Source organism: Pseudochaenichthys georgianus, chromosome 9, assembly GCF_902827115.2.
Source record: "Pseudochaenichthys georgianus chromosome 9, fPseGeo1.2, whole genome shotgun sequence".
In the NCBI taxonomy this organism is placed as follows: domain Eukaryota; kingdom Metazoa; phylum Chordata; class Actinopteri; order Perciformes; family Channichthyidae; genus Pseudochaenichthys; species Pseudochaenichthys georgianus.
This window is the reverse complement of record NC_047511.1, coordinates 9073464-9098868: the sequence shown is the minus strand read 5'-3', so window position 1 is coordinate 9098868 and position 25405 is coordinate 9073464. Positions and strand designations below refer to the sequence as shown.

Sequence of the window (25405 nt, the reverse complement as noted above, 5' to 3'; positions counted from 1 at the left end):
CATAAGAAAGTTAGTGTTTTTCTTTTTTTAAACCTTCTTATTACCGTACATTATGTCTATATATAGTGTCGCACAATGCAAATGAAGCTACATTTAGAATGTATAAGTCCACTAAATGTGCCATTAGTATTATTCTGATCTTCAGCTATGTCTTTTTTTATTTCACCCGACAGAGTTCTTTTGTCACACAACAATGACTTTCTGGTTGTTCTCTGTGGACAAGTATTTCCACTGAAGCTAGCATCACAAAGAAGCCTTTTAAAGAGCGCCAAGGTTGCTTCCTCTGTGGCGCTTTGATGCAGGTGGGCTGCGGGTACCTGGATCTGCAGGGGGAGGTTGGCGCTGATGGTGTATAGCAGCACTTTGGTGGGTTTCTCCCTGCACATCAGCACCAGTTCCAGGTCCATGTCCCCTTTGATCAGCAGGCCTTTGGCCACCAGACCGACACGCGTCACCCCGCAAAGCGCTGGCTTGTGGTCGGGCCTGAGGGAAGATGGAGGACAGCCAGCATCAGATTATTCTGTTCACATAGAAAAGCTGACACAAATACATGTTGAGAACTATTGAAACTATGGGGTGGTGCAGTAATCAGTCCTAAACTCAACAAGTCAAAGTTGTATTGTATTTAATTAACAGTTGTTTGGTCAGGAGGCTAAAACAAGATCATATGGGATGGTAGTATATAAAGTGGTGCAGTAATGAGTACATCTGGAAGTTACCGTTTAAGCTCCTCTGGGTTACCTCGCCTCAAGGCTTTTTTGACAGAAATAAGGTCTGTGGTTAACACAAGCCTACGAGATTTTCACGTTTTGTTCTACGACATAAAACGTGTCAATAAATACCCCTCTCATAAATGTCCGAAGCTTCTATTTATCGGTTGCTAACAAGTGACCAGTGAGCAAACAAAGGCAGACTTTAGCTTACTGATGCTGATTTAGAAAATATGTGAAGGTTATCCTGCTGAACAAAATATATTATAAACGTGTGTTTGCCACAGATACTGGAACATTTAACACTTTACCTTCTCTTTGCACTTTCGGGTTTGATGCAAACTGCATTTTGCAATAAAGTTGAATCTAATCTAAACAGAAACGTATGTTCTGCAATATTCCGACATCCATTTCAAAAATCCTATTGCTTTTAGTTGAAGGAGCCCTTGCTATGCTCACTTCGTTTAATGTACCATAAACCACTGCATTTAGAAAACATATAGGTTGTTATATATACACACATGCTAATGCTAATCTTAGTTTAGTGGACCAATCACAACAGAGCCAGCCAGCTAACCAATCAGAGCAGATTTGACTCAGGTTTCAGACAGAGGGTGAAAAGAGGTGAAAATATATGTTTTGGTATTCTGGGTGAACTGACACTTTTTGCTTAGGGTTTTTTAAATGATTCTTCTTGGAGACATTCTGGTAATTCTCTTTGCAAAAACATTGCTGACTGGACATCCTCCTATATATCAACAATACAATATACTTATTTGTTTCTGTCCTGGTTGTGTTTTATTTATATAAATCAGCTTCCCCTCTGCATCCTGTCTGAGATGATTTCTGAGTGCAGAACCTCTGTGTGTGTTCAGGCAACGTGCCAAATGTTGAGGATTTATGATTTCTTGTTGGGCTTGTTTCATCAACCAATCATCACATGTTCCCTGCTGATGATAATTTACAGCAGAACACCTTTTTATGAGGGGAAGGATGTAGCACTGTATTGAGGAAATGGATAGAAGAGGTGCTGCAGCACAGGCAGTATGAGAAAAATAAAGACCTTTTTGAACATTAAATCATGTCACAGGAGTAGAGGCAGATAATATAATAATGAAACCTGAAAGACATTTCAGCTAACTTCCCCACTGAGCAGGACCATCTTACTATAATCAAAGAAGAGATGTTCTCTAGACAGAACGGTATAAACTGTCAGCTTTAAATCATCACATTATGAACATTAAAACAACAGGACATTCAGCAGGACATACTTTGTCTCAGCAGCGTCTGCCTCCACTTGAATGTCCCCAGCCTCATTATTGCTGGAGGTCTTCGCTGAGGATTTATTTAGTCCATCCATCCAATCAGATACTTTCTTTAGTGCTCCCTCCACAGTGGACACCAGCGTCTGGACGGCCTCCAGCTCCTCTGGTGCCGGGTATATGCTGGAGTGCTTGGCCATGACATGGCGGTCGTCGTTAGCAAACGATCTGAAAGACCTCTGGGTTCAGGAGAGAAGAAAAAAAGACATGGTTATTTTTTATTTTAGGTTTTCATTCCAGCTGATGCAGTATGAATCCCACAGCGGGAGCAGGTTCAGAGTGAAACTCAAGGACATCCAGAGAGGAAACATCAATCAATCAATGTTTATTTATATAGCCCAATGCTTCTCAAAGTGTGGTCCGTCCGCGGACCACTGGTGGTCCGTGAGTATATTGGTAACATTTCACATTTTAAATAAATAAATAAAAGTTTTCCGCACTCTCGTGGGAATATCTCCGCAATGGAGCGAGCTTAAGTTTCACTTTCAATTGCATGATATAGCCCAGCGCAATACCTTCATCACACATGTTGCTACTTGTTTGTACCATTCAGGCAATTTGTAATCTGTTTCAGAAAAATTGGATATTTTTGGAGTTAGGTGGTGTTTTTTTATTGGTTAAGTGGTCCTTGGTATGAAAAAGTTTGAGAAACACTGATATAGCCCAATATCACAAATGCTACATTTGTCTCAGTGGTCTTCACAGTGTGTACAGAATATCAGTATGACAATACGACACCCTCTGTCCTTAGACCCTCACATCGTACAAGGAAAAACTTCCAAAGAAAACCCAGTTTAAAGGGAAAAATGGGAGAAACCTCAGGGAGAGCAGATGAGGAGGGATCCCTCTCCCAGGACGGACAAACGTGCAATAGATGCCGTGTGTAAATTGAAAAGATAATACATTTACAACATAGGTAGTCCAAATGTTTGGAAATGCATGTCTATAATAAGAAGATGAATCCACGAGGATGTCCATCCAGGACTTATGATCCAGGACCACAGCAACAGGCACAGCCACGACTCAAGATCCAGGGCTCGCGATCCAAGACTCAGTATGCCCGAGTATGACTCAGCAACACCTGAAGAGACTTGCACTGCTGCCAATCTCTGCGTGGCCCAGATACATCCGCCGTTACTTAAAGATCCCATGTCATGGCCATTTCTACTGATCATAATTCCATTGTTGAGGTCTACTAGAATGGATTTATATTGTGCTATTTTCCAAACTCACATTGGTTTCTCACAGCATCTCTGTATAGTATGTGTATTCACACTCTGTCCTAAACGGCTTGTTGGAGCTCCTGCCCCCCCTCCCTATGAGCCCACTGTGCTCTGATTGGTCAGCTCGCCCACTCTGTTCTGATGAGTCCACCACCGTGACAGCGGAACATCAGTGATTATGTGTTACAATGGCGTTTGTTAGCAACCAGAAAATGACACCAGTAATGACAAACAGACGAGAACGCTGCCTGGGGTCTGGGTGCCGTGTTGGCGGGACGTTGCGGGGCTCGCTGCCGAGAGGAGCGGACAGTGTGAGCTGGGTTAATTTCCTGGTTGCTGCGGGGGGTCTGCGAGACAGCGAGACATCGCGAATGGACGAGGGAAGGGGGGGTGCTAAGGTGGCTGCAGCACCCCCATCTGCAGGCCGTTTACATGCATAACAAGCTACATAACACACAAGGGGACGGGTAATAACTGGAAAAGCATGACATGGGACCTTTAACATTAACATTTATGACATGTACTTAGAGCAAGGGTGCCCAACCTTTTTTGAACCGAGAGCTACTTTTAAAGTTGCCAGTCTGAGAGATCTACCAGTCCAAATAGAGAGGCGTAGTACAGCCTACTACCAGGTAAATACACACTTCTACTTGTATAAAACTGACCTTTGTACGATCAATACTTCATAAAATACTGCAGATCCTTTATCTTACCTCTTTCTAATCTACACACATACAAGTATTCAACTGAAGTTACACAACAGTGTTGTTGATACAGAGTTGGAGTTTATTCACACGTCACATACTACAGTGGGTAATGTTTTCAAGAAACATTGAACAGTGCTGCCACATATGACACAGGAAAAAAGAAAAGACTCTGAACCCTTTCTTTGCCATTATATAAAAATAGTGTTGCTACAAAAGTATAAATGAGGCTTACTAATAAGACAACTCGGATCTGAAGCTACACAGGAATCTGCTGCCAAAGTGCAATAAAAAAGACACAATTAATAGAATCAAACCCTTTTTTTGTTGCATTTTATTAGAGTATAAAAAGAAACGCCTTTAAAATAGGATGCAAGCAACACTAGTTTATTAACCTGAATTGATGATAGACTATAATCAATTTAAGTTTGCATTCTTATACAATTTTGTACAATAATTATAATGAATAAGTTCAAAGAAACAAAAACGTACAGCTGATTAATAACGGTATCTAACTTGAGTTTTTATTATATCAAAAACCTGTTGAAATGCTACTGTTATTTTTACTGTCCCCCAAAAGCGCGTCGCAGCCTCCAGGAATGCTTCTTTGACAACTTTGCCGTCTTTAAAAGACTTCATGTGTATCGCAAGAACGTGACTGACACGATAAGATGCTCTGGAGCAGCCTTGCTCTTGTTGTTGGGCCTGGTGAAAATGGACTGCTGTGCATTTAGCTGTCCTTTCAGGCCCCTCCCCTTTTGGAGCGCAGGGCAGAATTAGGAGGGAATTCCGTCTCGTAGCGTTTGTGCAATGTTTTGAAATGCCGCTCCTAAATTACCCTTCTTCGATAAAGCCACGCTCGCATTGCAGATGAGACAGATGGACTTTTAATTGGAATAAATACAAAAATAATCATCCTCCCACTCGGAGTGAAAATTATATATTTTGGGCTTTTTTGCTTCTGCCATAATTGCGGTCTTGTGTGTGCGGACTGTAACTCCTGTTGACATGGACAACGTCAGCAAAATAGTGCCCACTGCCCACCAGCCACGCCCCGACACATGGCCAATCACAAAGCTTTGATGCGTTCAAGTGCATTATTCTGGCACAGGAAGATTATGTTATAGGACATTAACCCTCTGGAGTCTAAGGGTATTTTCTCGATTTTTAGATGTTTTCTTAAATCACCTTTTAAATGTATTTCTTCTAACATGGCACCCCATGTGTTACATATCAAAATGTTCAGGACAATCTCTGGTCTTGCTATATATGCATATTATTCACCTTAGAGCACTGTTTGATGAGATAAGTAGCTCAAAAGCTTAACATTTGACATTCGATTTCGGAAAATCTTCAAAACTCTTGTGAAAACACAAATGTACTCATGTGATCGAATTGTTTTGGTGTTTTAGATTTGTAATTTGTAATAAATCAATGATTAATTTAATCATCTACACATGTAATCTCACTTTTACACACCAAAATAACGTTAACACAGAGTAAACGTTTGCTAATGGAGAGTCTATTTTGTCCCAAGAAAAAGTTCATGACTATCGATAAAAAATATATATCAATAAACCTATTGTTACTTTTCGCGGTATTCCCCACACATTGCCAGTACACTATTACTGTAATATTTACACTTACCCATGTCCAAATGGATCCTTGTTGTTTCTCTCTCTCTCTCTCGCTCTCTCGCTCTCTCGCTCTCTCGCTCTCTCGCTCTCTCTCGCTCGCTCTCTCGCTCGCTCTCTCGCTCTCTCGCTCTCTCTCTCTCTCTCGCTCTCTCTCTCTCTCTCGCTCTCTCTCTCTCTCTCTGTGTGTGTGTGTAAACTGATGGGAGACACGTGGTTTATGTTTTGTTTACTTGGTGGGTAGGTCCTTGACGGACACACGAATCCACCAATCCCACACAGTGTAAAGTCAAGTTGCTTTGAGCGGCCATATTGGCTGCTGTGCCCGGGGGCCCTTCTCACATCGGTTAAATGGATTCCTTGCGTCCCTCACGTCGTTTCCCTGCGACTAGTCGCTCCCACCAGGGAAGCATGGAGAGACGCAAGGAAACCACGAGAAGCAGGGAAATGAGTTTTAAGAGCAATGGGACGTCCTTTCGTCCGGAGCGTCACGTGAAGCGACGTCCGTTTGTGATGACACTGCACAGCTGATCGTCTGACAGCAGCTCTGTCCCCGTTGTGTTCACAAACACCCGCCTCTGTTTGTACACATTTACCGACACAAACATTTGTATCATCTCTGCTTGTTTTTAAAGCTAGGCTAAATGAAATGCTTGCTGATACAATGGGCACTTGTAAATGTCTGTAACTATGTATCCTGTAAATATAATGTATGATGTCCTTTATTGTTTTATGTTTCATGTGGAACCTATATGCTGCAGGTCTCCCTTGAAAAAGAGATCTATGATCTCAATGGGACCAATCTGGACCCCAATAAATCTGGACCCCAATAAATAAAATAAAATAACTAATTCTCAAAAAAGATAAACGCCATTCTTAAAATGTATAAACGAACAATAGTTTGATTAATATTGATTAGAGTGCACAATAGAAATAAAATAATTGAGAGAAGAAAAAGAGATATGTTATCTATCAAAACCCAGTTAGATTAACATTCATTGGATTGCACACTTTGTTTGTTTGTGTGGATATGTAGCATATTAACATGTTAATAGCACTTAATGACTGAATGGAAATGACAATAAATGAAAATGTAAAACGAAAAAAGCGATCATGAAAATGTTTCCAACAAATGAATAAAATGATTTGTGACCACTTTGTTGTTCAGATATATCACATATTTGTAACTAAATTATGCATTAATTGAAACAAAACACAGTATAGACTGAGGAGTCACTCCCGTGAGGTTCATGTATTTTCTTCACTCCGCTGGGAAACTGCTCTCATGTCAAGAACATAGACTGTGGTCAAGAAGCATCAGATCAGTGCATATTGTTCTAAACTGTATTAAAGTAAACAGGTATTATCTTGAACTGTATTGAAGTGAACATGTATTATTTGGGACCGTTTTAAAGTAATCTTATATATATATATATATATATATATATAAACCTTCTCACTTACACTCAATGACCCAGATACCCTGCTACACACACATACACCTCCTTCTCCCAGCACACACACATATTCTTTGCTCATCCACACTCACTGATCCAGACAAGTGCAAGAGAAGATAAAAGAGCTAGGCTACATAAAGTGCAAGAGGAGATACCCCTGTGTTAAAGTGCATTTAGCGGTGATTGCACGTCTGTTTGTTTCTCAACAGTCTTTTAGTTGACCTTTAAAACTATTGAGAGTGGGACAATCCCGTATCTCAGTTGGGAGGCTATTCCACAATGAGCTGCCTTTAATGGAGAGTGCATTTTGTCCAAAAGTGGTCCGTCTACGGTGGACTTCAGTCTCCTCTGGTTTCTGACCTAGTGCAGCGTCCAGCGTGTTTTTTGTGGATGAATTCCCCTAAGGCTTCAAACCAGCCTTCCAGTCCAAGGTCAAACTGCTATCTCTCTCCATCACCCATTCCTTTTCAACTCCAGATCCCCTTTTTCCTCTCCTGCCTCTCTCCCCGCCCGCAGCGTGTAAGCACACCCTCATTACGGTGAGTTATTTATGATGGCGCTTTAATAATGCATGGCCATGACTCCCGGGGGCTTGTGCTGGAGTTGCGAGGGTCATTCATCACGACCTAGCTAATCTCTCGCTGAAGTCCCGGGGGCATTCGAGGCTGTGTACAGGCAAGTGTGGCCGGTGTCAAGAGCCATAACACACAAAAGGTACACACAAACATTAACAAGATCTAAATGAAAGATTAGGACTTTCACGGCCTCAACACCGATTCTGGATGACCGTGCCACGTCAGGCTTGTTTATTTGTTACCTACGAGACATCGGGGTGTTGAGGCTCGCACTGCAATTACATGGTAATGAGGTTCACTGCTTTAATTAATTGCTTTGCGGGGTTTGTCGGTGGATGCCATTCAGTTCAATCTGACACACACAGAAATAAAAATAAATGTTCTTTCTATCAAACCACTTCAGAGGATGACATCTAACCAGTGGCGAGCCGTCAGGGCCCTCTATGCCCTCTCTGATAATATTTTTTGTGTTATATTTTTCATTAGTTTTACTAAAATAACTTCATTTAATTGTATTCAACATAAAATGTCCAAAGAAATAAATCCTTAGAATCTGCCTGTTCAGTTTCTGTTGGAATGTGAAGGGTTAAATGAAAGAAGCTCGTCTCTGCGAGTTACTGTGAAGATAGGAGCTGATGGTGGTCCTGCTGTAAATTCAGAGGGACAGCTAGGGTAACTCAATGAGAGTAATGTCAACTTGTCAATCTTAAAAAAGCATTTCCATGTCAAAAAAGTCACAGTTTGTCTTAAAACTGTTGAAATATAAGACTATGAAAAATATGCAACTAGAAAGACTACAAATCCCAGAGTCGCGTACATTAACGTTACACATTACACTCTTGTTACTCACGAAAACCTTGTATAGCCGGTCCCGCATGCTGGCTCTTACAGAACCGACTAACTCCCCTTGTGTGTATGTACAGTTCTCAACATGGCCAGACTTGTAGTGATTTTGACCTCTTTTAATACTTTTCACTTCATTCTGAAAGAAAGAGGTGAAATGTGCTAACGTGGCGGCCATCTTGGTGTTGGTGACGTATGCGAGACCAGAGTTGTAGTTCATGGAGCGCTTCACACAAACAAATGTGTTACTTCACAGTTTCACGACACATTTTTATTTTTTGACTTGCAAAATTATCTTTTAAATTGGCAAACATCATATGTGTAATTCGATGCACAATTCAAACGGGATCAAAAGATAATCTTTCTCTCGCCATTGACTTCAATACATGATTTTTCCGAAATAAGGTCCCATGGAGGTCCAGCGGAAGGGGAGGGACTTCGCCTCTCTATATATGTGTCTAAAGTGGTGCAGTGACGCGTCCTAAAACCCGGAAGTAAGCTGCGCTCAGGTTCCCTCGACAAAAAAGCAATGGGATTTCTCCATAGGGTTTTGGAAAATAGCTGGAAATAAGGTCTGCACGTTTTATTCAGCCGGATAATATCCACATGTCTACCCTACTTTTATAATTTTCTAATCATAAATCTAATCGATAGATTTATGATTAGCATAAGTTCCTTCATGATGGCTCATGTCAGTGATAGTGATGACATCGTTGCAAAATTATTAACCGAGTCATTTTCAAGATTGAGTTACAATGATAAATTGGAGTGGCAAAGGATCAGCTGCATGACCCGCCATCAAGTACTTCATCACCCCGCCATCAAGTACTTCATCACCCCGCCATCAAGTACTTCATCCAAAAGGACAGGAGGATGGACTGTGTGTTTAAGTGACTTGATCATCTAAGTAATTTGCAATGTCGGCCGCCGTGCCGACCTAATTCATTTTTAATTGTTACTTGGCTGTGGGTGCCCTGTCATGATAGGTGTTTATACACTGAAAGAAATGACTTGTAGGATTTACATTTTTTAAGTATATTTTACTGCTGTCATATCAAGTAGAACTTACTTTCCAGTATCAAGTCAAATGTCACCAGACGTAACATCTGTGAAGATATTAAGTACATCTTACTTAATAATGTTCAAGTTACACGTTATATTTATTGTAACTAGTTAAGTAAAGTCATTATTTTCTTCATGGACAGGAACATCACTGTTATCAAATTATTAAGTTTGGAAGTAAATAAGTCAATTTTATCATATTCTTTCCGTTTAAAATGTTGAATTACTAATTTGTTTGAAGTTATATTACTTACTTTAATTATGTAATTGTTACTCATTTACTTTTGAAAAATGTTAACTAAAACATGTAATAGTCTATGCATTTAATATACATCGAGCACAAATCACACAACTAAAATACAATTAAACTTTATTTTGTCAACATTAAATAGAATTTTTGATAAAAGATAACATATAAAACCCCAAATACTACACACTGAACCTTTAAGTCTGGACTCAATAAGCACAATCTCAGCAGTCATAATAAAAAATGAAATCTTAGCAGTCATAATAAAAATTGTAACAGTGGCATGACTGGAATAGTAATTGTTGCTCTGTTGAAAAAAACATTAAAGTATGAGTGAATATTAACCCATGGGTCTGCTGTTCTGAAAAACAATTCAATCACTATTAACCAACATTAACTTATCAAAAATATAAAATAAAAATATCACTGCCACAAGACAAATCTACTCCATCAACATAGATTTGGAGTGGTGCTTTTTAAACATTCAATAAAAACATACTGCTCCCTGAAACTGAGCAATTGCAACATTTAAACTGGATAATTTAAGTATGCCATTAAAACCATAATGCATTTTAACATTTGGATTAACAGCTAAGGTAAACATCAATGTAGGACAGTGGAAGGTACATATCAAGAAGTCAGTTGGGATGTACGATCCAAGATTGTTTTTTACCATGTCTTTAAGACAGCAGGTTCAACTTTAAAGCTTGTACTTTCGGGGTCAGCTTAATCCCATCCAGTCCGAGAAAAAGTTTCAGGAACACCTCGAAAGTGTATCGCAGTGTTGGGGGGTATGCCAGGTTTAAGGCATAAATCAGCCCCATAAGCAGCGCGCATGCCTTGGCAGTACTGCCGCATCCTGGCATCATCTCTTTGCCTTCAAGCAGGAGGGCTGCATCCACTGGATCCTCTCCATTGGCACCATGGACAACCAGGATCTTCAGGACGTGTTTAGTTGCATCACTGCGGCTGTCCTCCTGCATACAATTTACAAGACAAATTAAGTGAGAAACAACTGAAAATAGAATGCTTGAATCAGAAAAAAATCAAGAAATTAAACAATTGGTGGAAAAAGTAGTACTAAAGTAAAAGTTGCAACACCACATTGTATATTTATACAAGTAAAAGTCATGCATTCACAACCTTACTTAAGTAACAATTCAAAAATATTAGTAACAAAATATACTTAAAGTAAAAAGTACTCATTATGCAGAATGGCTCATTTGAGAATAATATTTATTATATCACTGGATTGTAATTAGTGATGCACTAACTCACAGGTCTCAAACTGCAGAAAAAATATGTTCACTTACTGTAAAAAATCCATTTAATCCATAATAATACATCATAATTTAGAATATTATTTAAATTTTTTAACTAATCTCATGGTTCAAAGTAACTAATGCTGTCAAATAAATGTAGTGGAGTAAAAAGTACAACAATGTCTTCCAAAGTGTAGTGGAGTAGAAGTATAAGAAGCATAAAATGGAAATACTCAAGTAAAGTACAAGTATCTCAAAATTATACTTCAGTACATTACTTGAGTAAATGCAGTTAGTTACATTCCATCTTTATACTGTGAATGGTCGAGCTCCAGGTCGCATTTTTAGATTCCGAAGTTGACTTTATATTGGAGGGGAGGAACACATCCAACATTTTCTAAATTACTTAAAGGCAAAAATTATTCAGTTATTGAAAAAAAAAAAAGCCTAAAACTAACTAACATGATAGACATACGCTGTTGAAATTCTGAGAGCCGTTCAGACAAAATAACACTGCCATCTTTTAATCTTCACTTGTGGCGTCGGTTTCATTTACGTTAGCCGCGTGTGTGTGTTTACTGTGAATTAGCTTCATTTGGGATTGCTTGGTCCGTGTACGCTTCGTTCATTTAATGATGGCAGAAACGAGAAAACAGCGGTAGCGCTGGGTCTAACCTGTGTAACAGCAGCAACATGTTTGCTGGTCCGGCCGGCTGGCTCCGTCTCCCGGCGGTGGGGAGGAAGAGCCAAGGGTGCGAGTCGTACATTAAACTACTTTCAAAATGCACAGGACAAGCCCTCTGGCCAACTCAACTACTTCGTACTCTCATATTGGGGCAGACTGGCGCTACAGTGACTCGTTATCGCCTCTCAAGTAACAAGAGGCACTTTCACACCGCAGTACTTTTCCCACTTTAGTTCCGATATAGTTCCGAAATGTTGCGTTCACACCAAAAAAATCCGGAACTAAAATTTGTTTATGAGAACCCCAACTCCGGGGACTTCCGTCCGGGGGCTTCGGGTGGCAGTATACGCCGTGACGTTGTTTGCGGCCTGCCAGTAAACCCAAAGCAGAAGAAGAAGAAGTGATGTCAGCAGCTTCATTTGTCTAATCCTCCCCCAGGGACTTATTCCGGTGTGAACGCAATCCGTACTTAGTTCATGAGAACTAAAGAGTTCTCATGAACTAAGTTCTGATGAACCTTTGTGGGAAAAGTACTGCGGTGTGAAAGCGCCTAAGTGGTACTCCAAAGCAGGACATGCCAGTTAGCATGCTAATAAATATATCTATACAACACAATAGATTGGCGTCTTTGACATAATGCAAGCACTGTAACCTCTTCGGTTTCTGTACATATTTTTTTGAATGTTTAAAAAAATTCTGGCCATGTAATTTCTGTATCCGTTGTTTGTAACCATAACCTGACAGGATGACAAAGCTAATTTTGGAAAACTGCGGGAAATATTACTTTTCATCTCCTCTGCTTTTGACAATGCTATTCCAACTGTTATGCCCTTAGTTGTATAGACATGAAATAAAACTTGGAACCTACTTTAGATGCATGCGAGTGTTTTTTTTAATGATCTGGTAAATTACAGTTAAGGTTAGCTAGCTAACATAGCAAAAACATAATCTCTCAACTTTATGAACTAATGCACAGAAACGTTAACATGGTTTAAGCAAACAAGAATCAGGCTATTATGCACAAAGACACATATATTATCAAGTCTTAAACAGGGAGACAATAACTTACCAACACTTCTTTTTCCAGCCATGCAGCTCCTCCGACAGCCTTCAAAGTGAAATCCATAGACTGGTGAAAGGTGAAAACCTAACTGAACCGTCGTCCAAAATCGCGGGTATAAGACAAGCTTGTCAAGACGCATGTGCGGATTCAAACAGCTGCTATGATTTTAGATTGACATTTACTTAGTATTTTAAGGTTTATGAGCAGCGACTATAAATCATTTAAATATTATGAGTAAATATATAATAAAATGTACTCCTCCCACACTGTAAATGTATTACATGAATAAAAGGTGTATACATTTAAAAGTTTACTTAAGAAATTCTAGTTCTTTGGGAATCTTGATATTACCATGTAAAAAGTATGACAGTTAATTAAATATATGTTTTAGTGTATAAATGGTGTTGTTTTGTGTGGTAGAGGGTCACTGTCATTGATGCGTTTTGCACCCCGGGCCATTGTTTTGATATTCCGCTGTGATGTAATAACTCTTCTTTTTTTCTTTTTCTTTCGAGGGAAGGGGGGGGGGGGGTCAGAAGCCCTAGGTATAAAAGTCACGGCTCGCCACTGCATCTGACACACACCAGCAGGGTCTGGAGGGTTAAAGTTATAGTTACCTGTCAAAGAATGCAACCTAATCTTATTGTCACAATATAAAAGCAGTGTAACCAAGATATTTACTATGAAAATGTGTTACTCTGCTCAGATATTTTATTTATAGGGAAACCTGCCTTTCATTTAGCAAATTCAGGCAGTAGCACATTAACAATGATCACATACTACCGTTTAAAAAAACAGAAATAAAATCTGAGATAACAGAACTCACACACACTATGTTATGAACATATGTGACCTGCTCCATCGAAATCAGTCGCATTGACCCGAAGACATATTTTGAGTTGTATACACGGTTGGAAAGAGGATATTCCTAGCTTTCTAATGATATCAGGATTGTTTTTGTACTCCAAATATTAAGCGAAATATGTCACATTATATAATGACTGTCACAGAGTCCTCATTTTGAGAAAAAGGCCTTTAAAGTTTCCTCTTCTCTGGAATCCATCGATCTGATTGGTTATTAGTGGAGCAAATGATCAAAATACTACGGAGGGAAGATATTTTCGTTTGGAGCGGAAGCTCGCGAGTGTGAGTGTATACGTGTGTGTGTTTGTGTATTTTTGCGTTTGTGTGTATTTTGTTTGTTTCCCGGGGAAAACCCTCACGAGAAACACCGGCTGTTGTTGTGCCTGCTGTGGCGTTAAATTACTCCGTTCTCCGCTTGTAATTATGCCGTTACAAGCTTCAAAGTTATATTTATCATCTGAATTTGCCGAAACAAGTTTAATATTCTGAAAGCCAAGACTCTGTTTAATTTAAATCAGATGAAAACAAACTGTAAAGGATCCTGCCGTGTTATCTATGATTACTTTACTCTTACGTTCATAATGTCAGCCGGAGGGAGGGGGGCGGCGCTGCTGGAAGAGCAGAGTGCGAGTGAGAGGTGCCTGTCTTCGTCCCTTCACAAGCTTCAAAAATGTACTTATCGTGTGATTTTGGAAATAAAAGTTTCATATTCTGAAAGCCAAGACTTGGTTTGTTTAAAATCAAACAAAACACCGGAACCCTGAAAAAATAGTTTTTTACGTAAATCCACGTTTATTCTGAAATGAGCCGTTGCGACTTCCGACTGATTTCGATAGAGCGGGTCACATATACACTCACTGGCCACTTGATCGGGTATACCTGTTCAACTGCTCGTTAACGCAAATCGTTCACATGGGAGCAATTCAATGCATTTAGGCATGTACTGACATGGTCAAGATGACCTGGTGAAGTTCAAACACAGTGTCAGAACAGGGAAGAAAGGTGATTTAAGTGACTTTGAACTTGGCATGGTTGTTGGTATTTCAGAAGCTGCTGATCTACTGGGGTTTTCCCACACAACCATATCTAGGGTTTACAGAGAATGGTCCGAAAAAGGGAAAAATGTCCAGTGAGTGGCAGTCCTCTGGGCCAAAATGCCTTGTTGATGCCAGAGGCCAGAGGTCAGAGGAGAATGGCCAGACTGGTTGAAGATTATAGAAAGGCAACTGTAACTAAGTAACTAAAATAACCACTCGATACAACCAGGTCTTCAGAAGACCATCTCTGAACGCACAATACATGGAACCTTGAAGCAGATGGGCTACAGCAGAAGAACACCACACCGGGTACCACTCCTTCCATCCATCTTCTCCCGCTTATCCGTGGTCGGGTCGCGGGGGTAGCAGTTCCAGCAGAGAGCCCCAAACTTTCTTTTCCCTGGCGACATCAACCAGCTCTGACTGGGGGATCCCAAGGCGCTCCCAGGCCAGCGAAGAGATATAATCCCTCCTGGTCCTAGGTCTACCCCTTGGTCTCTTCCCAGCTGGACGTGCCTGGAACACCTCCCTAGGGAGGCACCCAGGTGGCATCCTAACTAGATGCCCGAACCACCTCAACTGGCTCCTTTCGACGCGAAGGAGGAGCGGCTCAACTCCGAGTCCCTCCCTGATGACCGAACTTCTCACCTTATCCCTAAGGGAGACACCAGCCACCCTGCGGAGAAAACCCATCTCGGCCGCTTGTATCCGCGATCTCGTTCATGACCCATCCTTCATGACCATAGGTGAGGGTAGGAACGAAAATGGCCCGGTAGACCGAGAGCTTTGCCTTCTGGCTCAGCTCCCTTTTCGTCACAACGGTGCGGTAAAGCGACTGCAGTCCCGCTCCCGCTGCTCCGATTCTCCGGCCCATCTTACGCTCCATTGTTCCCTCACTCGAGAACAAGACCCCGATATACTTGAACTCCTTCACTTGGGGTAAGGACTCATTCCCTACTTGAAGTGGACAGTCCATCGGTTTCCTGCTGAGAACCATGGCCTCAGGTTTGGAGGTGCTGATCCTCATCCCAGCCGCTTCACACTCGGTTGCGAACCGATCCAGTGAGTGCTGAAGGTCGCAGACCGATGAAGCCATTAGAACCACATCATCTGCAAAAAGCAGTGTTGCAATCCTTAGTCCACCGAACTGCAGACCCCCTCCCCCACGACTACGCCTCGAAATCCCATCAATGTATATTACAGGATTGGTGACAAAGCGCATTACATTACATTTAGCTGACGCTTTTATCCAAAGCGACTTACAATAAGTGCGTTCGACTAACAAAATACAAGCGCAGCCCTGGCGGAGGCCAACCCTCACGTGAAATGGGTCCGACTTACTGCCGAGGACCCGGACACAGCTCTCGCTTTGGGAGTACAGAGATTGGATGTCCCTGAGTAGAGACCCCCTCACCCCATACTCCCGCAGCACCTCCCACAGTAACTCCCTGGGAACTCGGTCATACGCCCTCTCCAAGTCTACAAAACACATGTAGACCGGATAAGCATACTCCCAGGCCCCCTCCAGGATCCTTGCGAGCAGCGTTTCCGGCAGGGGGGCGTTTTGCCATCATTTGACGCCCTTATTCAGCTCGGGACACCCTGAACGTCCAAAAATATTAATAATTCGAGAGAAGGTTGAGAGTTTTTATCGCTTAAAATGATGAAAAGGAAAAAGGACAAGGATATCCCTCTGTCAGAGGGGCAAAGGAGTCTGGTGGGATTCTTTCCGGAGTATTGAGGATCGTTGATGGAGCACGCGCGTGAGCTGCGAGCACCAGAGCCTCGCAGCGGCGAAACTGAGACTCCGTGGTAAACTGTGGTAACATGAAGAGCCCTTTGGGAGCCAAAACAACTGGTGCTTTAAGAGAGCCGAGCCAAATGATCCGGCTCACTAACGTAAAAAGACAGTATCTATAAGGGACGGCTCAAGTTGGGTTAGAAACCCTTATTTTACTGGTTGTAGTGTTCTGATCCACTACACTTCAGAGACAAATATCTACAATTTGACTCCACTACATGTATTTGAAACTCATAGTTATCAGTAAATGTTTGCATATAAAAACACATGATATGCTAACATGAATTGATGCAGTACTCTAATAATTAACAGTTGTTCCACATTGACGAACTACAACATTAAAATGCCCAACATGTATTTGTTATTAACAGGATAGTAATTTACAAGAATAGATTATTTTTCCGTACTTCTACTTAAGTAACATTTTGAATTTGGGAACTTTTACTGGTAATGGAGTATGTGTAGACTGCAGTAATTCTACTTTGACTTAAGTAAAGTACTTCTTCCATAACTGCTTACTTCAAATTGAAGGCTTTCTAGAATATGACACAACCACCATGTAAACTAATATCTAAAATGTTTGATTGACCTTGTTGAAAGATTTTTCGCTTCTTTGTAAACCTTTGCAGTAGGCAAGTTATTTTAGAAATCTCTATTAGGATCTTTCGGATGCAGAAAAAGACCAACAAAAAAACTGAACTTTTGGTGAATCTGTGGATTTTAAAAAGGGACAAAAGCATAGAGTCATCACACATCAAATCACCTGAAGAAACCCAATGTCTTGTCTCGTTGATTGTGGTATTATAGGAAAATCACATTTTCAGGTATTGAATTATATAAATATGTACATATATAAAAGAGTCACAATTCCGATTTAAAACTACAGCAAAGTATTTACATAGGAATTATTACACGCTTAGTTGAATACTCGATTCTGATTAGTCAATTTGGACATTTCAGAGGTTGTTAATACTCGCTAACGCACCACTACTAAGCATAACATGACTGTTGCTATGTGATCAAGGGACTAATTTCAGTGATATCAATCCTCAGAAAGAAGCCTGGTTGATTTAATGTCAGCAGTGGACAACAAACATTAGTTTTCTCCATCAGAAAACACCATGGAATACTTTTGCAATATTCATTTTTATGTTTGTGGAGAGTCCAAAACGTTGCATTCATGATGGCTAAACTGTCCTCAGTAAAGAAAAAGAAAAAGAGCGCAAGAGAAGGAAAGAGGCCGATCGATCGGTGCTCTCTAAAAATGCCGATCGCGAGAGCCGATCACATGACGTAAAATTATGACGTAAAATACATGACAGTTTTCTCTGTGCGCGGCAAAACAAGCTCGCCAAAATGGCTTCACCGGTCTGGCAGTATTTTAAGGTGTCTGAAAATGACAATAAAATAGCGGTATGCAACGTGTGTGAAGCAGAAATCCTGCAGCTCCACCCGCTGTGACGGACCGGTGAGCGGAGCAAAACACACAAGAGTTAGACCTAACACACTTAGCTATTTTATCTAGCTCTGGAACAAGCTAAACTAGTTATACATATATTTATTCTTCACTGTCGGGTCACTCATTACTGGATCAGTGAGCTGCATGAGACGATACTGACAGGCTGTCAGGAGAGAGAGAGAGAGAGGGAGAGAGGAAAAGAGAGCACTTCTGCTCATTTCTCCCGTGTTATTATCCAAAGTTAATGTAAACTTGAATAATGTACTTATGTTGGTTGTTGTTTGTGGAAGCGCCAGTGAATGAGCCCCATTAAAGGTCCCATGTCATGGCCATTTCCTCTGATCATAATTCCATTGTTGAGGTCTACTAGAATAGATTTATATTGTGCAATTTTCCAAACTCACATTGGTTTGTCATACAGCATCTCTGTAAACTACGTGTATTCACTGAATTTCACTCTCTGCCTTTAACGGCTCGTTGTAGCTCCAATAGCTCCAGCCCACACCCTCCCTGTGAGCACAGTGTGCTCTGATTGGTCGGGACGTTGTGAATCGCGCTGAGCTCCATGGAGGTGTGGTTTCCTTGTTTAGCGATACACAACAAAACACAGCCAAACTCACCCTGAGCACACACAAAGTCACAGCCGAAGTAAAAACAATAAGTGTGGCTTGATATTGAGAAAGAAAAAGGTTGATAAACGCTGTGGGAATGGGTCTGCAGAGAGAATTTCGCCACGATCCCAACTGTCTGTTATCAGCCTGCAGCCAGGGAGGAGAGATCAGCAGAGCTGCATGCACCGAGTGTGTGAGGAAGTCCGTGGATTGGTCAATTTGGACCAATCAGCGGGGGCTTAACGTAACAGCTCCGCGGATGTAACGTAACGGCTCCACGGATTGGTCCATTTGGTTCCGGGTAACTCATGACCGTATCGCGTCATAGCTCTGGGCGCGGCTACTGGCCATTCCTACGTCACAATACCCAGGAAGTAAACAATGGCCAATGACGTATCTTCAACGAGGCGTTTTGGGGAGGTATTTTCTGTGTTAGAGTTTTACTCGCTACAGGGTGTACTTTGAGGGTTTTGACTCTGCACACCGTTTACATGCATGAAAACGTTCATAACACACAAGGGGACGGGTAATAACCGGAAAGGCATGACATGGGACCTTTAACTGAGTTTTAAACATCACTTTAAATGGAAGATCCCCATAGGCCCCGCCCACTCGATCGGATCGGTATCGGTCGATACTGATTCTGGCGATCGGCCCCAAAATTGGCGATCGGAGCATCCCTACTAAGAACATTACATACTATTACGCTTACATTAAGTGCAATTAACCATGACGAAACAACTTCAAAAAAAGCGATAATTTGCAGCATTAGCTTCAAATTAATTGCTTCTTAGAGACGTGATCAGTTTACTTGTTACATTTGGCCAAGGTAAATACACACACAATATATTAAAAAAAAGCTCACCATGTCCATGCAGGGGCTGGGGAGGGGGGGGGATTGGTTCGTGGGAGAGGTCTAGGTGAGGACCGGTGTCCCGTCACTTGGCCTCTTCATGCAGTCAAATATCTCTCAGCTTCGGCCTCTCTGTCTCTCGGAGTCCCACTGTGAAAAGAAAGCAAATAAAATGAAGACAAATTTCAAATTCATACCTTCGGTAAATGTGGACTTAATAACCTTGCATTTCTCTTTTATTTATTTTTAAAAGTTCATTTGTATAGCATTCTTCATACACCAGAGGCCTGTACTACAAAGCCGGATTTTCACTTGGCGAGCTAACTTCAGGGAAAACTCTGGGTTTCCGGTCCTACGACGCTGGTTCTCTTCTTACCGGGCTAGATCTCCATGGTAACTTATGCTGAACGGCTAACCTGCTCCGGAGCAGGTTTGGTTCCAGGATAAGAGATCAACTCAGTGAAAGCACCGCCTGCTGACAGGCGCGCCGGATTCATTTTAGAGTGTTTAAGTCATGGATGTTTAAAGTTTTACTTTTTCATATGTCTAATATTATAGTTTACTCTTCATTCAGGAAGTATGACGCTGCGCTGTCAGTACGCTTCTCCATGTTTGTGATTGGTCAAATGTTGCTAACCCCGCCCCTTTCATGTGAACGCGCACTCAGCCGGACAGAGAAACCCTGGTTGCAGTCGGATAGTTTAAAAATCAGCTCCTAAGTTCTAACCCCATCTCCTATTCCTTGACCTCCGAGTGAAACGTCACGGGGTTAAGGGATAGTGGATAGGAGAATTCAAAAGGACTTAGGAGAAGAGACTGCGGTATTTTAGAGAATCCGAATGCACTTTCACTATCCGACGTGTTTATGATGCGCCAGCGGACGTCATTTTGTGCGTCTGCTGCACAAAATGACTACAGTTTTCTATACAGCGGACTACAACATGGATGTTTAATAAGAACGACGGACTCATCTAGAGACTCTGCACCGTGCTCTATTGCTGCTGCTATGCTTCATGACCAAAGTTGGAATTGAAATAAAAAATGAAAGTGAAACTTATGCTCGTCACCCTCTCCCTCCGGTCCACATTAATACCAATGATCCCAATACGTATGATTGTATGAACTAAAGATCTTAAAATCAATACAAATGTATTTATCATAAACGTTAGTCCTTAACATCTATCACTGTGTATATCACCATTCAAACATCTTTTAAAAGTTGAACAAACCCCACACAGCTCAGTGAAATGTTGACTTTATTTGATCATTTCAGTAAAAACTAACGTTCATATTTCTCTTTTTGATTATAATACTGATACGTTCAAAACAAAGCACTTTGGCAACTTACCACATACGTTTTAAAAAGCTTAATAAGCACCGTAACTTTCATGATATCATTTCTCCATCATAATCGTTTGTTTCCGTGAACGGCCGACTGTTGTGTGACGCAAATGCTGCGGCTGCAAGGCATTGTGGGGCAGCATTTTCTCCTCTCCTTTCGGTTAGGGAGGTCCAGTGGTTCCTAAGCTAAAGGAGGTTATAAAGGAAGTTTGAAACCTCCTTTCCTTTCATTCTCATCATTCTAGAGAATTCGAACAGCACTTATCATGGCTGCCACTGAGGGACTTCCGGGTCATTTCACTCGGTTAGGAAGGTTCCTAAGCTAAATGGACTATTCGACTGCAGCCCCTGGCTTGAATTACCGAGTTGATAACCAGCGTTGTAGGACAGTTTAGTGAGAGCGCGTTTGTTTTGGATTAGGTAAACCAGCTGACTCAAACATCCAGGGTATGTTGAACTGCATTCGTCGTACAGGCCTCTGGTGCAGCTCCAAGTGTTTGTCAACATTCAGAGGGGGCAACCTTTGTTGGCTTGGTAATGATGCAGCTTTAACCTGTGTAATTGTTGATGATGTGGGTGAACCACGATTTAAGGCTTATTCTAAGCTGCTCTGAATAAATATCAGCTAAATGCTTCAAATGTCTGGCTGCGTTTTCAAGGCTCAAAATGATAATCCCTGATGTCAGATTTATAACCATTGTGCTTCACATTTCAATACTAGTAATCACACAAATGTTCTACAAGATCTACAATAGATGGCTCGTTTGGAAGGATATGCAACTGCTGTTAATAAAGTCTCCCAAGCCAGAATCTGCACAACAGGAAAGTCGGCAAACGTCTGGTCACCAGGGCGCATCACATGCACTTGAAGTGCATTCTAGGGCTGTACCCGAATATTCGACTATTCGTTCGTTGGCCAACTATTCGGGTTTCAATTTCATTATTCGGATATTCGTTTTTGTAGACTTCAGCTGTGTGGGACCATTTTAAAATTGGACGATGGTAAGAAGAAGGCAGTGTGCCAAATATGCGACAAGAAACTGGCCTACCACGGTGGCACAACAACTCTGAAAAGTCACCGGATGCTGTAAGTACTAGCCTAGCTTAGCTTAGCCTAGCTGTTGTCAAGTTGCCATGATGAAGCTGCTTTATCCGCCGTTTAAACAGTAACGTTACACATGATAAAATCGTGCACTTACTTTGCTTGGAAAATAGTTGCAAGCAAGCAACCGAATTGTTTTTTTATATTAGTTTTTAAATTTGATCCGAATAGTGAAAATAATAGGAGCAATGTGGGAACATCTGGGGCCAAGGCAATTATTGGCATACAGTTCGTTCATTTATTTTTCGTTCTTCATTTATTTAAATAAATCGGTAACAAGTATTACACTGTTAGGCCTACTGTTACGGCTATGTTATTAAAAGTATTGTTGTTATAACAGAAATATGTGATTTGTATCTTCAGGTTGTAAAACGTTATAGACGGAATTTGGAACCAGATTTGGTCCCCGGGCGCTGCACTGCGGCTCGGTTAGATGCAGAGGACACATTTAGTTTTAATGTATGCGAGTACTGAGACAATAAATAAATATAAATCGTAATAGTATGCTCTTTCTGCGCTTCTGCTTAACAGCGTGTTTTCAGGTGTCTGAGCGTGTTATGAAATAAATGTGAAAAAAAAAAAAATATCCCCGCACCGAATATTCGCTGCTGATTACTACCGAATATCCGGAGCCCGAAAAATGGTATTCGGGACAGCTCTAGTGCATTCCCTGTTGTAAATATGTGATTATGTACAAGAGATGATAAACAAGTAATATATTGTAAACAGTATACAGCTAAATTACCGCCAGTTCATAATATTGAAACTTTTGCCTCAAATCAACCAAATGTGTATCGACATTAGGGTTAGTCGTGTCTTTGAAAAGTGTAAAAGCTTCATTTTTTTTTTTGGTCCATGTGCAGCCTTAATGCAAACTGAAATTATTATTCATTTTCATACTTTTTGAATACACTTTAAAAAAATTGTACTTACAGCTAATTATTTTTACCTGACAATGTGAGCAGAGAGATTTAAATGTGTCTGACTTCTACAGGTTGTCTGGTCAATGTCCGGTACATACCAGCTAACAGAAACACTGCATCACAGTCAGCGGGGGTCACAAAGCTGCGTGTGACCAACGATAAGCTAGAGATCATGAGTGGGTTGTTTACTGACCCATTTCATGTCGTAGAACAAACCGTTACAATCTGTATACATTGTGCTAATTTTAGGCATCTACATAAACACTTGAAAAAACGTTGACTTCGAGACGAGGGAACCTAAAGTGATAAAATGGTGGCATGTCATCATTGCTTGGCTAAAGGATGCTAATGTTCTGTGTGATGATGTTTAGTAGTCTTAAGAGGGAAACTGGAAGGGTTTAAATGCTAACTATTTTGCGGGTTAAGGACCCATTCAAGCACCGCTCTATACAATTATATTTGACATATGCAGTAGACTTTGAATTGTACAATTATTGCAGTTTTACCAAGTATGAAGCATGTAATCTGCTATGACAACTCGCAACTTCATTATTGTTTTCAGTTTGTCCACCCTTTCTAAAAAAATTACTGTTTAAATTGTGTTAATTTCTTTCGTTTTACTTTTGTAATAAACAACCAAAATTATCATGTGGGCCAAACTGAATAAACCCGTTTTAAATAGGATCTGTAACCATGTTTCATATGGCAGTGTTAGTCCTTCTGCTCCTGTTCTTCTGGGATGAGCTCATGCTTTTACAGAACAGATGCTTCAGGTATGGGACATTTAAAAAAACTTCTGATCCCAATTAAAAAAACAAACCAGCCTTTCACAAACCAATTTGATGCTGATGCTGCCATGAAATTGTTCTTACGTTATCGGGCCACAGAAGCACGGCAACACATTAATTTAATTACGCAGAATATATTCTGGCCATTAAAAGCATTAGATGAAGCAGCTTTGCATCGCCCACGAGGTCGAATGCTAATGAGACGAGAGCCGGAGCCTTTGGTGTAATTGTGTGGCGGTGGCGGTGATGGTGTAAAACATCCTGGGGGAATCAGTGGGGTCGAGCCGAGCGTCAATTAGGTTCTCTGTCACCTTGACCTTGAGCAGAGCAGGGCAGGCTGATGGCGTTCACTGCTGCAGTATTGTCTATTTACTGCAAGTCTTGAATCCTCCTTTAAGCGTCGCATTGAGTAAACACTCAGAGAAAAGGAAAGAAAAAGGATGTTGATCAATATGGCACAGCAATTACTGAACCAGCTGCTGAGATGTATGCCTTTCAAAGCCTCACGTTCCCGCTCCTAGCCTGTTTTGGAACAAAAACTCCCCAAACAGCACAACTTCAAAGCATTTACAACTGCTCAATAATGGAGGACGTTGCTACGTGTGAGAGACTGGAACTCCGCACATGAATGCTAATAAGCCTTATTCACACACGGAAAATGAGGAGTGTTTGTGCGTCAGTATTCAGTTTGAAGACACATCACCTCTTCACGCTACATATTTCTGTGCACCCCTCTCTAATCTCATGTGACTTTCTGACTGTCAATGACAGGCTGCAGAGGAGGAAGAGGAAGTGGTGGCACATTTAGGCTGACACAGATACATGACTTTCCTTTGATAATAACTTGAGTGACAAGTTTGGAACATTTCCTTTAGACATTTTAAATGTTGATACCAGATCTGTATGATCTATGTTGTTGCAGATGTAAATATATATATATATATAGACAAGAAAAGGTATTGTCCTGACTAGCTTCACGCACTCACCAGCCAATCAGGATTGGAGTGATGAGATTGATGCGTCTGGGGTATACGCAGTGAGGCGCATCCCATAGTGAGACATCGAAGTGAATGGTATGAATGAGAAGCCAAAAAGCATAATATGGCCGCTTAAAGTACATATAGTATGGCTGCTTATTTCAGGGTCATCTCCAGTCTGATATGATAAAGGCAATGGGGCAAATTATTGGATGAAAGCAATACATTTTTGGGCTTACTGCCTTTTTATTCCCAAAACATGCCAATTTCCAAAAATACTTTTTACACAAAATAACATAAAAACGTATATTTTTTAAATAAATAAATCTTTACTTAAAGATGAACTTGGTCTGAGGGATAAATATAAAAGTACAGTAGAATCTTTTGTAAAAAGAAAAAAAGGAAAGAAAATGTGGAAGTTGTAAATCCATTCAGTACCTAAGAAGATAGATACATTGATTCTTAGATAGATTTTTCCACACTGCCACAGACAATTTACTGGGATGAATGGATATTCAATTTTGCTACAAATATATGTTGAGCACGTCCTGCTGAACATGTGACAAGATATTATTCATCCTAAAATATGGAAAAACAAACATAATGCAATATAGCAATCTTGTCCCAACTCCTACCTGAATTAAGAGGTTGTACTTTTATTGGCCACGCTCCAACACATTGTTCACGATAGGCTAAGGAAGGGTTATTTCTAAGCGGTTGAATAATCACCAGCTAGAGCTGACCAGCTAACCAATCAGAGCAGACCGGGCTCTGCTTCAAGACGGAGGGTGTAAGCAAGCCCCGAGGAAGTGGGCCAGATGGTGAAGCAAATGAACCAAACGATGGTACTGCAAATCCTGTG

The 25405-nt window shown here is 40.9% G+C and overlaps 1 protein-coding gene across 4 annotated transcripts in view; it reads right to left on the bottom strand.

Annotated features, from left to right (window-relative positions):
• The window catches only part of strbp (spermatid perinuclear RNA binding protein), a 110882-nt gene that overhangs the window by 51690 nt on the left and 33787 nt on the right, over nt 1-25405 (bottom strand). For 3 of the 4 annotated variants that reach the window (XM_034091726.2, XM_034091728.2, XM_034091727.2), the window contains exons 2-4: nt 19425-19562; nt 1982-2211; nt 318-483 (exon numbers count right to left, since the gene is read on the bottom strand). In XM_034091726.2, the coding sequence (XP_033947617.1) occupies nt 318-483; nt 1982-2211; nt 19425-19433 (405 nt within the window). In that variant the 5' untranslated portion in view covers nt 19434-19562. Of the gene's footprint in view, nt 1-317; nt 484-1981; nt 2212-5606; nt 5639-19424; nt 19563-25405 lie in introns of those variants that run through there. The other variant, XM_071204333.1, reaches the window with a different exon arrangement.